The 15,649-nt window shown below is 38.9% G+C and overlaps 1 protein-coding gene across 4 annotated transcripts in view; it reads left to right on the forward strand.

The window, feature by feature from the left end:
• The first annotated feature begins 911 nt into the window (after positions 1 to 911).
• The window catches only part of LOC107083174 (BAH and coiled-coil domain-containing protein 1-like), an 86,100-nt gene continuing 71,362 nt past the window's right edge, over positions 912 to 15,649 (forward strand). For 2 of the 4 annotated variants that reach the window (XM_015372178.1, XM_015372175.1), the window contains exons 1-2: positions 912 to 1,137; positions 3,691 to 4,018. In XM_015372178.1, the coding sequence (XP_015227664.1) occupies positions 3,847 to 4,018 (172 nt within the window). In that variant the 5' untranslated portion in view covers positions 912 to 1,137; positions 3,691 to 3,846. The remainder of the gene's footprint in view (positions 1,138 to 3,690; positions 4,019 to 15,649) is intronic. The other 2 variants (XM_015372174.1, XM_015372176.1) reach the window with 1 other exon arrangement.

Genomic DNA, 15,649 nt, shown 5'->3' on the forward strand with positions numbered 1-15,649 from the left:
CTATCCACTTTCAGCCACCCCTCAGTATACATTGGTTATTGCCTGGCCACCCTTACAAAAATTTTCTGGCTATGCCTCTGAGGGAGAAAGGAGATGCCATGTTTAGTATCATTTAGTTGTAGGTTATAGTCAGTTATTTATCAAAATGCATTTGCAAGGGGCTGATTTTCATCCATACTGTGATTGCATTTATCAGTTGTAAATAAAACAATTTTAAAATCCTAAGTGAAACAAAAGATTTTTATATATATATGAATTTACATGCATTTCTGGGTGGGCTTGGGCCCCCCTACTGTTCTTGGTGCAAAAAAAGAAAAAAAAAAAAATTCAAAGGCTTAGTTTGCTTATGTCTAGGGCAGGATTTTTTTTAAACAAATTTGTAGATAAATCAATCAGCCAGTGAATGCATAAAGTATTATTTCTTCCAAAAAACTATACTAAGGATTTTTTTAAGATTAATATTTTAAGCAGTGCCTCTTACACATTGGTCAGTCTTAAAGCAGTTTCATTTATTTTACCTTTAAATAATTCCTATAATAAATTCCATCAATATAAAATCTAACGAACATATATATATATAAAAATAAAAAAAAACTTATTTGTGTTTTGGCCTCTTTCGCCCCCTACCTTTGTGGCACCTCAATGTGCATTTTAAGCTGTGCTCTCATCCAACAAGCTTCGATTGTGAACAATCTCGCCATAAAAAGGCGCTTTAAATCTGGCGCTTTTCCCTCTGTTTAGTGCTGTCAGTCAGGATACCATTGGCTTTCGCTGCGGGCCAATCAGAAGCTGCCGAATCTGCGGGCGGGCGGCACGAATCCATTAACATGCACTTATCCGACCAATGGGAGGGCGTGTTTACCCTGCCCCAGAGACGCCGAGGTGCGCAGTTGCATCGGGAGAGAAACCGCAGCTCGGAGATCCGAGCCGCAATCCAGCCAGGCCGGAAGCCCAGTCCTACTGGCCTCTGCTTTTACTGACTGAAGCAGCAGACTACTACACAGCCTCAGATGGACATATTCCACTCTAGCCACACTAATCTCAGATTCTGATTTTAAATGGGCGTCGCACTTGCACCTTCTGTCCCAGAGTTTTGTGATTATAGAATTTATTGTTATGCAAGGATTTAACACACCAGTAAGTAGTAATTTTATATATTTAATATATATATTTTATTTAATTTAATAAAACATTTTAGGGCCTGGCTCCTCGTTGCGAGATGACTGAGGCTGTGTTTTTGTCCAAACTGCTATTTGTGATAGGCTGTGCATCAAACAGCACATTGTTGCAATTTTCCAAATAACAAAGCAGGATGTGGAAATCCTCAGGAATATATATATATTTATTAAATCTATTAATATATATTATTGTTGTTGTTGTTATTATTGCATGTTGAAGTGTATTTAATTAGCTTCCATATTTTAGTTTTGGATATTTTCCTACTTGTTTATCTTTAGGTTATTTTATATTTTTTTATTTAGGGATGATTATAAATACGCGTGCAAGAATTTTTACTAAAAAAATCTAATTTTATATTTAGCAAAATTGAGGTAATTTAAAATTACTGGAGTTTGTTAGAAGCTCCGGGAGGAGAGAGTTTACCGGGGGATCCGATCCAAACGCGGCCGGCGGAGGACCACTCAGAGTCGGGCAGGGAACCGGGGGAGGTCGGCCTCTCCTCCTACGATCGGATCTCTATGTCATAAACTGGTTATACACGCGGCATTCTTCAATATGCATAGATTATTCGCTGAAGCCCACATTTAAAATATAAAATTAATAAGAAAATAAAAAGCCTGATTTGTTTATTTTTTAACGACGCGTCTCAAACCGTTCGGTTGAAGATGCGGCCGCAACACAAAAACCCCGTAAATTCAAATTTTTTGATCGTCCTCAAAGCTGCAGCCGCTCATTATTCTCGTAAATGCGTCACTTATTTAATTCCTCACTCTTCGCAGAGGGATCCATGCTGGAAGGAACAGCATGGAGAAAAAAAGGGGGGAAGGTAATGGCCGACTGCAAAGCGCTTCCTCAGAGGGAAGACAAAGGCAGTCCTCCCTGACGGGCGGCCATTCACCTTGGATCCCCTTTTCAGTCTACAAAGCGACGACCTAAATGCTGCAGCAGCTTTTTTTTTTAAGTTCTCACCTTGCAAATCACATGCATGCACCAAATTAACATTAAAAACCTCTCAACTGAGGTTTGTTTCACCCTTACATTGAGAGAGATTTCATTGTTGCTCTGAATTGCAAGCTGCACCTAGAGACATTGACTGATAATAGAGCTGAAATAAATAAAAAGAGCTCCTATGATAACAGTCATACGTTACACCATTTATATTTATTTTCATTAATTTAATTTATTGCATCATGATTTATTTTTCCAATAAAAAAAGTATATGACAAAATGCTATAATTTGTTTACATTCCCAATAATTTTATAATATAGTCCTTCTGCCTTTTGTTGCTTTATTTCTTAATTAATGGGAGGCTCCTCTGAGGGAATCAAAGTCTGATTCCAACTTTTAACATCAGAAAATATTTGTTATTTTTTAATTTAGACTCAATAATACTTTTTTTTTCGTTTTGTGTCAGATGGTGTCACTTTACTGTATTTATTACTCAGTTTGATTACCTGACCTGAAATAGGTCAAGTCAGATAAAGACAGTGAGAGTGCAGTTATTCACATGCACACACACACACATACACACAACATACACAGGGTAACTCGTGCAGGGGTGTGCATGTGTGTTTGCATGCAGGCACACATGCAGAGCATGCCTTTAAGAAGCTGCTGGATCTGCATTGTCAAACGTTTTTCCATTGATCATTTTGATTCTAAATATTTCTCCTCTTATTCACTGGCAGTCCCTTAAACCTTATTAACAATTTTTGTGCTCATTTAAGCATCAATAGATTCGATTCCACCAGATTTATTATCCAGTTTTATTCTTTTAATTTAAACATGTTTTATTTTATTTTTTGCTGTTCACATCGTTTAAAACCAGTTTGCAGTAAAATGTGGAGACAGTTTTGGGGTCTAGAGATAACAGAAGCAGGAAAAATCTCCTGCATCAAGAGACAATGGAAGGATCAGAAGGAAGGCAGTGTTGTTTATCTCGGGATGTAGACCGAGCAACATCATTTTAACCCAAATTGATAAACAATAACTTCCCCCCTCTTACAATACAATGCTCTATGATAATTTGTTGTAAAGCATATTTTAATAATAAAAAAGACATATTGTATGTTAATGTGGTCATTGTTTTGGAGAGGTAAGATATATTTAAATGATTGGAATTTGGATTAATCATTCAGAATGATGAAGCAGAATAGATAGAATTATTAAAATGAGATGGTTTGTTTGTTTTGCGTGTCTGTTTCTGTGTGTATTTCCCCATATCGGCCTGTGCATCCTAGGCTGATCAATAGAGCTGAAGCTGAGCCTGCAGTGACGCTTCCCTGGCCGCCTGCGTGCGCTCTGACGATTTGCCAAGCAGTTTTCTTCCGAACAGACTGTTTATTGTAATGCAAACAATACGTTGAAGGGTTTGAATTAAACAATACATTATTTTATCATCTAAGTAAAGCATTTATCAAATATAAAATGTACAGCGTGAGGGTGTTGCATCGTGCTTGAGTTTTGAAATTTTCCCTGATTGTGACAGCAGCTTTGAATTTCTCTGACAGAAAAGATGATCGGGAGCTGCGCTTTTGGCTGGAGAAGCCTGCGATCGACTGAATGCAACACATAGACAACGAAAGGAAAGGATTATTTTATGGGTTTGCATCCGATTTCCATGACCTTCCCCGTCCGGATTTCGGATTAAAAACTAATTCCGCGGAATGGAAGGACGGGATTTTGCTGCTCCGGCGCACCTCCTTTCGGAGCGGGGCGCCCTGGTGCACCGAGCCGCTTCTCGGATCGCTCCCTCGGGCCACAGCTCCGTGCAGCACGCCGGTCACTTCCCACCGGGGAAGTACTATCCGTCGCACATACCGATGGCTCCCCACTCAGGTCAGTGGAATATTCACGGAAGTTTTGATTTATTTCTCTGCTTTTGCTGGGGATTTGTGTTTTATTTCAAATAACAGGGATATGTGTTGTGGAAACATAACAGTAGCCTATGGATGGTGCAGCTCAGGGCTGATTTTTGACAGAAATTCACTGCTTTAACATAAACTAATAAAGGATTAAATACAATATTAAATACAATATACAGCAATGATTAGACGTTTTTGATTGCTCTGAATCTACAAGTTAACCTTCATATTGGCAATGATGGCAGCTTTGTTAAACAAATAATGATTTGAATAATCGTTAAATGTCATGCAATAGAAAAAAAAAATCCGTTAAGGATCTGATCTGGTTTTTAGACGCAGCAAAATTGCACTGGTTTCCCTATCTTTTATGCATGCATAAGGATAATCAAATATGTCACACCAGCGCCTCCACTTAACCAAAACCTCCATAGGTCAAACATTGAAGGTATACAGCTTGGATAGAAAGCTCAGGATAACCTGCAACGCAATCTAATGGGGTTGGTAAAATACAAGCAATGCTGGAGAAAAAAAAAATCCAATACTGAATTTTGCTTTGAAGTGTCAAATGTGTTCTCAGTGCATGCATCAGGTTTAACAAGTGACGTAGGGATCATCTGAACCCAAATGAGAAAAAAAAAGAAGATGCATAAGAAAATACCCTCTAAGCTTATGGACTGCTAATTTATCCGGGGAAAAACCCAGGAAAGGCAACTCCTGCATATCTTGAAAAAAAAAACAAAAAACAAAAACACATTAATATATGTTTTCAAGTTTCAAAAACATTTTATTACATCAGTAATACATCTAGCAAATTTATTAAAACTTGTTTTTTTCCCCCCCAAAAGAATACACAAAAAAATATATAAAACAGTGTTAACAGAGGTTGTAATTGATTTATTTTGTAGAATATGTGTTAAGTCAAAGCAATAGCATTAAGTGCATTAAACAGTTTTGCTTCAGTATACTGCTCTGTGATAATATGCTAATGAACATTCTGAAAGGATGCTTATGATACATCTGAGGAGTCCTCAGGTCTGGGGAACAAAACCAAATATATATTTAGCCCAAAGTAACTATATATTTTGTAACTGTTGCCAAATTAAATATTTATGCAGGTAATTCTGTTGAGAAATCCATGCACCTCCTATATGTATTTTGTCTCATATTTCAACATATTTTAGGCATCCGTTTATTTATTCTTCATTTGACACTCTTTGAAGCTTGCTCCCCCATAATGAGTTATGAGGTTTGGAGGTAATTCCAATATATTTAATGTAATGTTGAGGAGAATATACAGGTGCTGATCACCATTCAGCTTGCATTACACATGGTTGCTTCACATGTAGAGCATGCTGCGTATGTGCATTTTCTTTTCTCTGTGCAGCTGTTTTTTAATTTCTATTTTCTGGAAACGTGAAGGAGGTTTTTTTGCATGGTGGAGGTGCTTACACCGATCAGATGATGTTTGCCTATTATTGAACTACGTCAACATGCAGACCTACCGTCCAAATGTCATCACCGCTCAATGAGCAGCAGAGGTGCTTTATTGTTCTCCTTGTCTCATCAGCAATGCATGGGAGGTACTGAGAGGAAGCCCTAATATCCTGCAGATAAATATGATTTAATTCTTTGCATTTGTTTTCTTTTGACTGAATTAACTTACAGAACAGCCTGATATAATTTTGCATAATCTCAAAACCTGTAGGTTCTCTGAAAATTATTTTGCTATTACGCTTAGCTGATTTGCAGTATTTGATTTATTGTTTTAATATTATTTGAAATGTCAGGCATGTCATAATGCAAACGGTCGGATGAAAGATGAAGGTTAATTTGAAATTATTCATGATTTTCATTTTTAAGGTGGTGCTGCAATGGAAAAATGGATGGCTCCTGTTAAAACAGAATGTTCCTTTTTGCAAAGTCTTATTTTAGCAAACTAAACATGTTTAATGTAAAACTGACCATTTCTTTATTTGAAAATTTTTGAAATAAAAGCAGTGTATCTAATTTTTATTTATTTATTTTTTTTTGCAAATTGCCTTTTTTTCCAAGGCAATTATTTAATTGTCTAAGAGTAATTAAAGATACCATAATTAGACTTTCCTGGGTGATATCAACTTTTCTTTAATAACTAACCTGCCAGTTCCAATTTTGACCAATGTACCATTTTTAATTCTTAGGAATAATATAAAACAGCAAAAGACAAAACAAAAGTCAAAAATTGCTGCAAGTTCTTTGATAGAAATCATAGTTTTTAAAAGATGGAATTGAGGAGCGTACATGTTCCACAAAATTGTGGAAGTTCCTAGTTGTAGCACGTTTAATGAATAAAAAAATATCTGCTTTCTTGGTATTTCACTTGCTGATCAATGACCAGAGTCTTTAGAATGTGAAAAAAGTGAAAGAACTATAAATGATCTAAAATTCTGCATCAAAGCACAAAACTCTTACCATTTTCATTACCAGCTCATCTATCTTATGGCATTTTTGACTAATTTCTCCCTCATTAATATTAGCGACTCTTAAGTTTTAGGAAGCCAGACTGGTTGAAGGCTGTCCATCTTGATTGGCCATGTCATTAACGTTCTTTTGACTGACCTGTGTTCAAGCAACATAATAGCACAAACTGTGCGTGGTGTTTGCAGAGTGTGTTGAGTTTCTCTGCATTTCCCCCCCTTGGGACTAACTTGCACACTAGTTCACATGAATACTTTACAAAGACCATGAATATTTCAGGGTTGATGTAAAAATGCTCTGAGAGGCAGGTTTCTGATGTGGCTCCTTGAAAAGCCTCGTCTGACTTTGCAGCGGTATTTATCGTGAGCGCTTCCGACACCTTTTTACTGTTGAAAACAATAACGGTAGTTGCAACACTCTCCCTTAGCATAGTTCCCAGCAGGGTTGCAGAATTTTAGCATGGTATGGGAGAAAATATTCTCCTTTCTTTCTGTTGCACAGACTTGTGAGTTTGGCGGTAATTAGGCTACAGCTGGTGCAAGCAAGCAGTTCCACCGTCGTACTCTCTGAACCATGTTGCTTAGAACTGGTTGAGATTCTGTCAGTTCCCATTTGCTTCTGTCCATCTTCACCTACTACAAGTCGTTCATTTGTAATGCACGGCAGGTGGTCGATTTATAGTTTGCACTTGTACCGTGTTCTAGGAATGTGACATTGGAGCAACTCCTCTCTTGGTGCACTCTCTGAAGCAGCAAGACCTCTAAATGCACCTAATGCTGCCTAATTCAGTCAGCTACTTTACAAGGACTTTGAAATAGTAATTTTATCTTCTGTTGGCTCCAGTGCAAAGTTGGAGCCAGGCTGGTCTTTGGCTGTGAAGCTCAGATTCTGATTTTGAGCTGTCAGTGGACATAGACACAGTGGGGCTGTCTTCTACTTCTGGCATTTATTGCATAGGGTTCATCTTTCAGCCATATTGTTCTGATCAGGCCACTCCAGCTGAGGTGTGGCTGTGTGAAAGCAGCGTGGGGGTTCAGGGCTCTGCCCTAAACACCCCATATAATCAAAGGTCATATTTGTGTCATCTTCCTTGCTTGGCCTCCCCTTCCTTTACATCTGCTCTTCTCCCTTTCCATAAGCTGTCCTCCCTGTCTCTTGCCCTCCAATTTTTCAGTCTCCTTTCTTTCCTGCAGGAAGACCCTTGTGTCTGGGAAGCAGTGGTTTTCCTGCCGCTTCTGTTTTAGCTACCCCTCTCTGCCTCTGGGCCATTGTTGCAGACCCCAGCTTGGTGTGTGTTTTACAGCTGCTGTTAAAGATAAAAAACAGTCCCTTCCACCCCCTTTATTGTTTACTGGTAGGATGTCCCTGTCATTCCTTTGGTTTTTATGTCCTAGCTGGATGTCTAAGAGCACCCCCCTTCAAAGGTTTGCAGTTCTGTATACCTTCACCCAATTTCCCCCCCAAAGAGGAATAAATAACTTTACAGAGAGTTTTATTGAATGTGTCTCATTGCAGGACTGTCCCATGACCCAGTGATTGTTGAGAAGACCCTTCAAAGACAAACACAGGTGTCTCTGGGGGAGTTAGCGAAGGGCTAGTTACAACCAAGGTCTTTAAAGGAATAAAACGTCATTGAGTGGTTAACGGTTGTTTCAAAGAAAGGGAGGGCTTTGCTTCAAGGCCTTGGCACACATGCTTTAAAAGCACTTAAAAGATTGTTCCACAGCTCTGTTCGGCTATATCCAACTTATGGCTTTCAGGACCCCGGGCTGCAGTTTGAAGGAGTAGTTCCGTTTTTTTAAGTTAGGATCTAAAAAGTACTGTCAGTAGTAATTTCCTGAACTGTAATAGTCAGGCATCATCTGCGTGAGTTTTAAGAAAGGATAAGAAATTCTGTGAGAGATGAGGTGCTATGAGCTAGATAGGAGCCTTATGGTGTGTTCCAGTTACCCCAGAAGTCAGAAGTTGAAGCTTAGAAGGACTTCAGAACTGAATTAACAGTCTTCCAGTTAACTAAGTCAAAAAAGGTTGGGATTCCAATATGACAATGCTAAGAAAAGCCTTTATTTTGTATCACAGCTTACTGTAGTTCATACAAGAAGCTGACATATTGGATCTGAGGTTGACCTTAAAAAGCCTTCGGAGTGGTATGTCTGACTTTGCGGCGGTTTTTCCAGTTCTAGAACTGAACTGGAACCCAAAATTAGCCTATGCTGATTTCAGCTTGTCCAGCTGAAAACTTTAATATCATTGGGATACACCACTATATTATTGGACATTAAGAGTGCTTTCACACCAGGACCATCTGGGAGAGAAAGGGGAGATAACTGCTGAAACATTCACACCTTTATTTGATTCATGTTAAAACCAATTACTGGACCTAGCTGTTTGGACAACACCATGAACTTATGACAACTACTGGTTTGGACCACTGTCACAAGTTGCCCAGTATGAGGTGTATGCCAACCAGCAATGTATCTAGTCTTGTTTTTGTGTATGTAAGACAAAAAAGCTGCAGCAAAGATAAAAATGGCAAAGAGGAAGAAAGTATGACATCCTAGAATGGTTATGCAGGAAGAGAGAAAGTATTGCTAATATAAAAATATTGCCAATACTTAAAAGTGTTCAGATCAGATACATTACCAAAAGTAATGTGTCACTTTCACCCTTTAATTTCAATGTCACATTTGCATACCTGTTCCACATTAAGGATTATGTTTTGCCAAATTGAATTGAAACGTTTGCCAAATGGCACAGTTACTATCACATGAGAAAATGAATTGCTTACCTTTTTTGCCAAGCCCCATGAGTTTTACTACAAGTTTCCATGGTAGAAGCCACCAGCTTCTTTAATTTGCCTTTGCAGGTGTGTCTTTCAGTAAAGGGATTATAATGCAAAGAACTCAAAGTGAAGTTTCATTCACCCATGTGCACTCGTAAATATTTACACATAAAAGCACAGATATGGTGCTGGTAGGTTACTCTAGCTGGTATGTAATGCCCAGGGAAACATTGACAAGTATCAGAGGAAAAAAACGCCAATTTTCAATTGCTAGGCAACTAGTCGTCTAAGCTACAACTGCTTGCATTCCAGCGGATTGCATACAATTCTCTGAAAGTTAAGTTTAGATTTTAAAATAGACCAAAAAAAGGGTACTTTCATCTACTTCTTGAAATCTTTGACTCCTACCTTAACCTTTACAGCATGGGTAGGCAACATCTGTGCTCTAGTGTCACTGATCTGCAGCTTTTGCATACATCCATGCTCCAACACACCTGAAACAAAAAAGCCAAATTACTTCTTTGGCATGTCAGTAAGAAGCCTGGTGATTGGCCTTTCATTTGTTTCAGGTGTGTTGAAGAAGGGATGCATGCAAAAGTTGTAGGACAGTGGAACTCACTGACGTTGCCTATCCCTTCCTTACAGCCTAAACCAACTCACATTATTGGCAGATAATGGACATTGTTTTTCTGAAAATCAAAAACAAAACAAAAATACAGCTGCAACTTAGCTTTAACGGATACCACTTGTGTATAGGAAGTTTATTAAATTCAATAATACACACCTTTTCTTTATTAAAGGTATAGTGGAGGATTTCCCGAAAATTTCTGAAAAGACCCACCCTCTCCACTTAAAAAAAAAAAAAAATGCACATGCACAACCGTGTACCTGCTCCCAAGACGGAACGCCTATTAAAAGCGTTAAAGAGTTTGCACAAGCCCATTTCTGCTCATGCACGCTCTCTTTAAAAGAAGGATGGCATTACATAAACATATCAACAGAATGATTGACAATTAGGAGAACCACTTATTTTGATGATCCACCCAGAAAAATAACATCTTCCACTATACCCTTAATGGTTCTAAGGAATGCAGATGTTGCCACTAGTTAGCACAGACAGGGTAAAGTATCCACCTTTAAAGTGGTTTGCAAGCAGTTATTCTCAGGCTACACCACTTTCGTTCATTCTTACAAGTTCTTTGATCTCACTCCCTAATGCCTGAACCTAATCCTAACCAGGAAAACAAACCATAACACCTATTATTAATCCTAACCTTAACCACATAAGTCACAAAAGCATTGTTTTGTTGAGTTGCCAAATGGAAAAAACACTCATCCTAGGTTTTGGTGGGTGCACCAGTCGGATAGAAGGACATAACATAAGGATTTTAGACTGTTAGGGCTTATAGAAGTGTTGAGAATCTGTAGCCATCTGGTATTATTATTACTATTATTATTATTATTATTATTATTACAGGAGCTAGTATACAGGGGGCAAACTAGAGAAGGTAGGTGTTGGATTTAGGTCACATGTTTCATTCAGTCTCCTCCATGGCTTATTGTTACTCGTTTCTGGATCTTCTTTGGATGACGCTGCCCATAGAATGCTGTCAATAGAGTCCCCCTGAATAGTGGAGGTGTTGCTTGGCACACTACACATGGCTCAAATAGCAACTTACCTGGTGCTGCCCCTGCCATCTGTCCCCTTCCCCATAGTACTCTTTTCCTGGAAACTCAAACGTTTGGTATAGATGATCAAGCGTCATTAGGACAGTTTGTACCTGACAAAAATTGCAAATAGTTTTACCTTAAAGAGTCGTCTGTTTCCAGTGTACTTTATAATCTGTACAATTTATTCACCAGAAAACTATTAAAACTGCATATTCATATGTTTTTGTATTATTCTTATAATCTAAATTAAAATGTTTAAATCAGATTGAAGATTTAATCTGTTTTTGATTCAGAAATTTCTTAGCTTATCAGCTTATCAGGGAAACTTTTCTAGATCTGTCTTTAAGGGATAGCTTTAGTAGCCGTGTTGCAACAGATACTTTTCTTCAAACAGACTTTCCCAAACTTCCCATGTGACACAGTACAACACAACCTTCGCTTCAGGCGTGGGGTGTGCACAAAGGACCAACACAAAGAAGAACCACAGAGGAGGAGAATGACGGGCAGGAAAATACCTTTCTCTACTGGAAAACCTTCAACTCATTTGAAATCAATATAAGGAAGCAAAGCGTTATATTAGCAATTCAGTAGATCTTATTCACTTCCTCTGATAAAATAATAAGTAATGTTCTTATTGATACATTTAACTCAACTCAACCAGGGCATGTTTGTGATTTCTTTTTCTTTGTCTTTCTTCCCGTGTTTTTTTTTTCTTCCTTTCGCTGACCCGCTCCCAACATCAGGCGGCTTCTCATTGAGCTGCCCCGGGCCCACCTCAGCGCGTGGCCGTATTGCATGTGACAGCTGTTAGACATCATTATCGGCTCAAGCAGAAAATCCAGATTACTTTTTTATAATTCCAGTTTTAGCAATGGGAATGTTCGTTAAAAAAAAAAAAAAAGGTGGAGGGGGGGTGGGTTAGAACCAGCTTCTTTGTTGTCAGTTGATTCTCAGATTCTCGGTCAGTGACAACAATACTGTCTGCATGTTAGTGTGTGAATATGTGTGTGGCAGTGTTTGGGTTGGTGGGTGGGATCGGATGCTGGTGTGTGTCCTACGTTTTTCCAGACGTGGAGCCTCCTCTTACACAGCTGAGGCACCCTGTGGTTGGCTGTGAGGCAGAGACAGGTGCATTGTTAACCCTCCAACGGCTGAGTCTGTCCCTGCTGGAGCTGAAGTTGAAAAATGCTTCTGTATGAACATACAACATTTCTTGAAGTTCCAGTTTAAGTTTCGGTTTTGGGATGAGAAACACCATTCTAAAGATTTTAATATTGGTTTTCTTTTACTTTCTGGATACAGCATCATTGCTGAAGAGCCTCATACCTCTACTTACTTAATAACATGTATCATCTTTTTTTGGAGATTTATGCGAGCCCAAATTTCTCTATATTATAAGCAAGAGAATTTAAAATATTTTTCTTTTAATCTTTCTTGGTGTAGTTAGTTAATATTTCTTGAAGTGAAAGGATATCACTTTTATATTGAAAATAAAGTCAAATGATTAAAACGTTTACCTAGTCTTTCTCCAGCATCTTATAGATTATCGGGGTTGGTATAAGTGTAAAAAGATTTCAGTCTTTCTCCCACAGTTAAAACATCTCCACTGAAGAGTGTCAGTGCATCCTTTTAGCACTCAGTCCTACTGCCAGTATACATCAGCAAAGATTAAATTGTTGACCTGGCTGTGCATCAATTAGAGCCGGTCAAACTGAAAGTAGCCAATTTCTCTGTGCATCTTTACTTTCACTGTGAGTTATTTACTTTGAGGCACCACTTCCCTAATAGTATGTAGAAAGCATGTATAGAGAGCACACTTCCCTAATAGTATGTAGAAAGCATGTATAGAGAGCATAAATTTAAGGATACACTCGAACACACTGTCATTAGAAAATTGGTATGTACTGTTGGATATATGCAAAGACTTGTCATCAAATCAAGATGCAGCATGCCAAATCAGACTGTTGCAAACCTTTTCATTTTGTTTTTGTCTTTTTAACAATGATCAGACTCAGGAATTCCGGTTTAATAAGTCCCCTGAAACCATGCAGCCAGACGCACGGTTGTAAATTCAAATGAATCTTGGTGTGCTTACAGAGTTCTTCAGCTTTTTTCTTATATTTACAGAGAGTTTTTAAAGATTTTTTTATATATATATATTCTCCTTTAAGTTCTGCTTCAAAGAATGGATTCAAAATATTTTGAAAGCTGATAAAGATCAGCTTAATTCACACTTGACTCGAATAATTGACATGAATGATGCTTCATTTTACCATAACTATGTTAGGAAACTGCTTTGATGGTGACTTTGAACAGCATTTTGCAATTCTTCTTTTTTTTTTCCGGACCCCTTTGCCTGCCGTGGCCACTAGGCTACACTGCGTCCTATCTGTAATACATGTTTGTTTGTCTGCTGTTGGTTCATGCATATTAGCTCATATTAGCTTTTCTTGGTGTGCTCATCCAGTGACCTACGGGGGATGGGAGGTATCTGAGGGGGTGGGGGGAGGTGCTGGGTCAGACTTTTTTTGTAGTGAAGACAGAGAGAAAAAACCACAGACATGTAACCAGACTGACATACAGTACAAAGCGACAACAAGACTAGATGCACACTGGCACATGCTGTCATGCACTAACTTGTGCATCTCATACAAAAAAGACGCACACACATATACACTCACATACACAGTTGCAGTCCACACAAGTGTGTCAAACTGACTCACACATCTCGCCTCCCAGGAGGCCATGGGGCCAGTGGGACAGAGAAAGCTTGAGAGTCTGGTTCATCTGTTTACATCTAATTATAGAAACAGGACTATTTCTGCAACTGCCGCTCCAGCTTTTTTTATATCCATTAGAGAGAATAAGAAAAAAAAAGGAGAAAAAAACCCCCAAAGCTCTGACAGCCCTTTCTCACAGCAGCGAACGGTTATCTCATCCCTTCAGCACCGCTAACGTCTGCAGACCCTCAGTACTGTACAAGAAGACAGGAGGAGGGAGGGAGAAGCCTGTGTTGTAAACCCTCTCATCTTTGTATGACATGAATGTGCATATTTACAAGATGACATTTTTTTATTAGACAGCCATTAAACAGCTTCCCTGATTAAAAGAGAACAGATAATTCCCTTTCACCCTATGGGCTCTTGCATTGCTCCCAGCGAAAGTGCCATCTCTTGCAACAACTTTCAAAAAGAGAAAAAGAGTAGAATCTAGGGATTAGCATTGTATCTAATGCATCTTGCACTAAAGAGACAATGCCAGTGTGGAAGTTAATCCTCTATCTTGGTTGCTGATATCCAGCTGAGTGGCTGAGTGGCTGTTATTTGCCAAGGGTGCCTGGAGGGTGAAGCTACAAGGGGGAGGGAAGGTTGAGGGAGCGTTAAGCCGGTGCCTGGGGGAGGCAGGTGAGAGCCAGCCCAGGGTTGGGCTGGTTGGTGTTGTGGTTGCAGCTTCTTGCAGGTGTTTTCATTAAGATCCCCAAAGGCTAAGCCTGTAGTAGTCTGGTGCAACCTGAGCCAGGTGACCCCCCCCCCCCCCCCCTTTTTTTTTTTTTTTTTTTTTTTTTTAGGATGCAAACCACCACTCAATGGAAATATACACATGTGTGTGCTCCAGTGATATAGCCGACTCCATGTGTCTCAGTCTGAGATGTGGCAGGGAAATTAATTGGCTGCAAGGATGTAATGTAAATGCTGAGATAAAGGTACACTGTCTCGTCAAGGTGGGGCGTAATGGCTACGATGATAGCTCCATTGTGTTGATGTTGAGAGGAGTGTTTAGCAATAGACCCGGCAGGGCCTATTCTGGAGGGCTGGATACCTTCTGATTAATAGTGGGGAATGCTTTGAAGTGACACCCAAGTCCTCCAGCTTGCAGGCTAATAGCAAAACCATCAGTATAGGGAGTATTTCCTAGAAAATTTCCCAATGCGGCTTACCACCTGGCCCCAATACACCTGCCCCTGTTACCTGAGAACTATTGGTTGATTTCAGGCTTTTACTTACTTTTTCATCTTGTTCCATTGTCATGTTTTTGAGGTTTTTATTTCATTTAAAAATACTGCAATATTCTATCTAATTTCTAATTTTGGCACTTTTCCTGACAAACTTTGTAAAGTTCTACTGGCAATTTGTGCCAAAACAAATTAACGCCTAGTTTGAAGTGGGATTACACTGACATGGTTTGCAATATTTTGTAACTGCTAAATCAGAAAGGTGTGGAATCCGTATGCTTTCAGCCCCATTTACTTTTATAGCCATAAATAGCACAGTGTGTGGTCACCTTCAAAAATAATCAAATTAGTAAATATAGTCCACTTGTTTTTAATGTTAAAACCCCTATGGACTGTTTAAACGGTCATATGAAGATATAGAGTATGAAAACACTGTGAGGGGAAATTTGAATGCTATAGTTTGATATTATTATAAGAAATTATCAAGACATGGCTGTCAAACCAAAACTGAGAAAGGCAGAGGAGTCAGTAGAGAAATGGTAATTAGGACCTGCAGACATTTGGAGGTCAGGAACAGTAGAGGAATCTATTCACAACAAAGCTATCAGTTGTGGCCCTTAATGGCACCGTGGCAAAAAATAAAGTCAACTGGAAAGTTTTGTAGAGAAACCTGCAGCAATCCAGCAGCAGAACTGGTTCTGTTTGGAGCAGACAAAAAATTTGATTGTTTTCACTTTACTGAA

The sequence above is a fragment of the Cyprinodon variegatus genome, unplaced genomic scaffold (genome assembly GCF_000732505.1).
Source record: "Cyprinodon variegatus isolate N-32 unplaced genomic scaffold, C_variegatus-1.0 Scaffold69, whole genome shotgun sequence".
Taxonomy (NCBI): domain Eukaryota; kingdom Metazoa; phylum Chordata; class Actinopteri; order Cyprinodontiformes; family Cyprinodontidae; genus Cyprinodon; species Cyprinodon variegatus.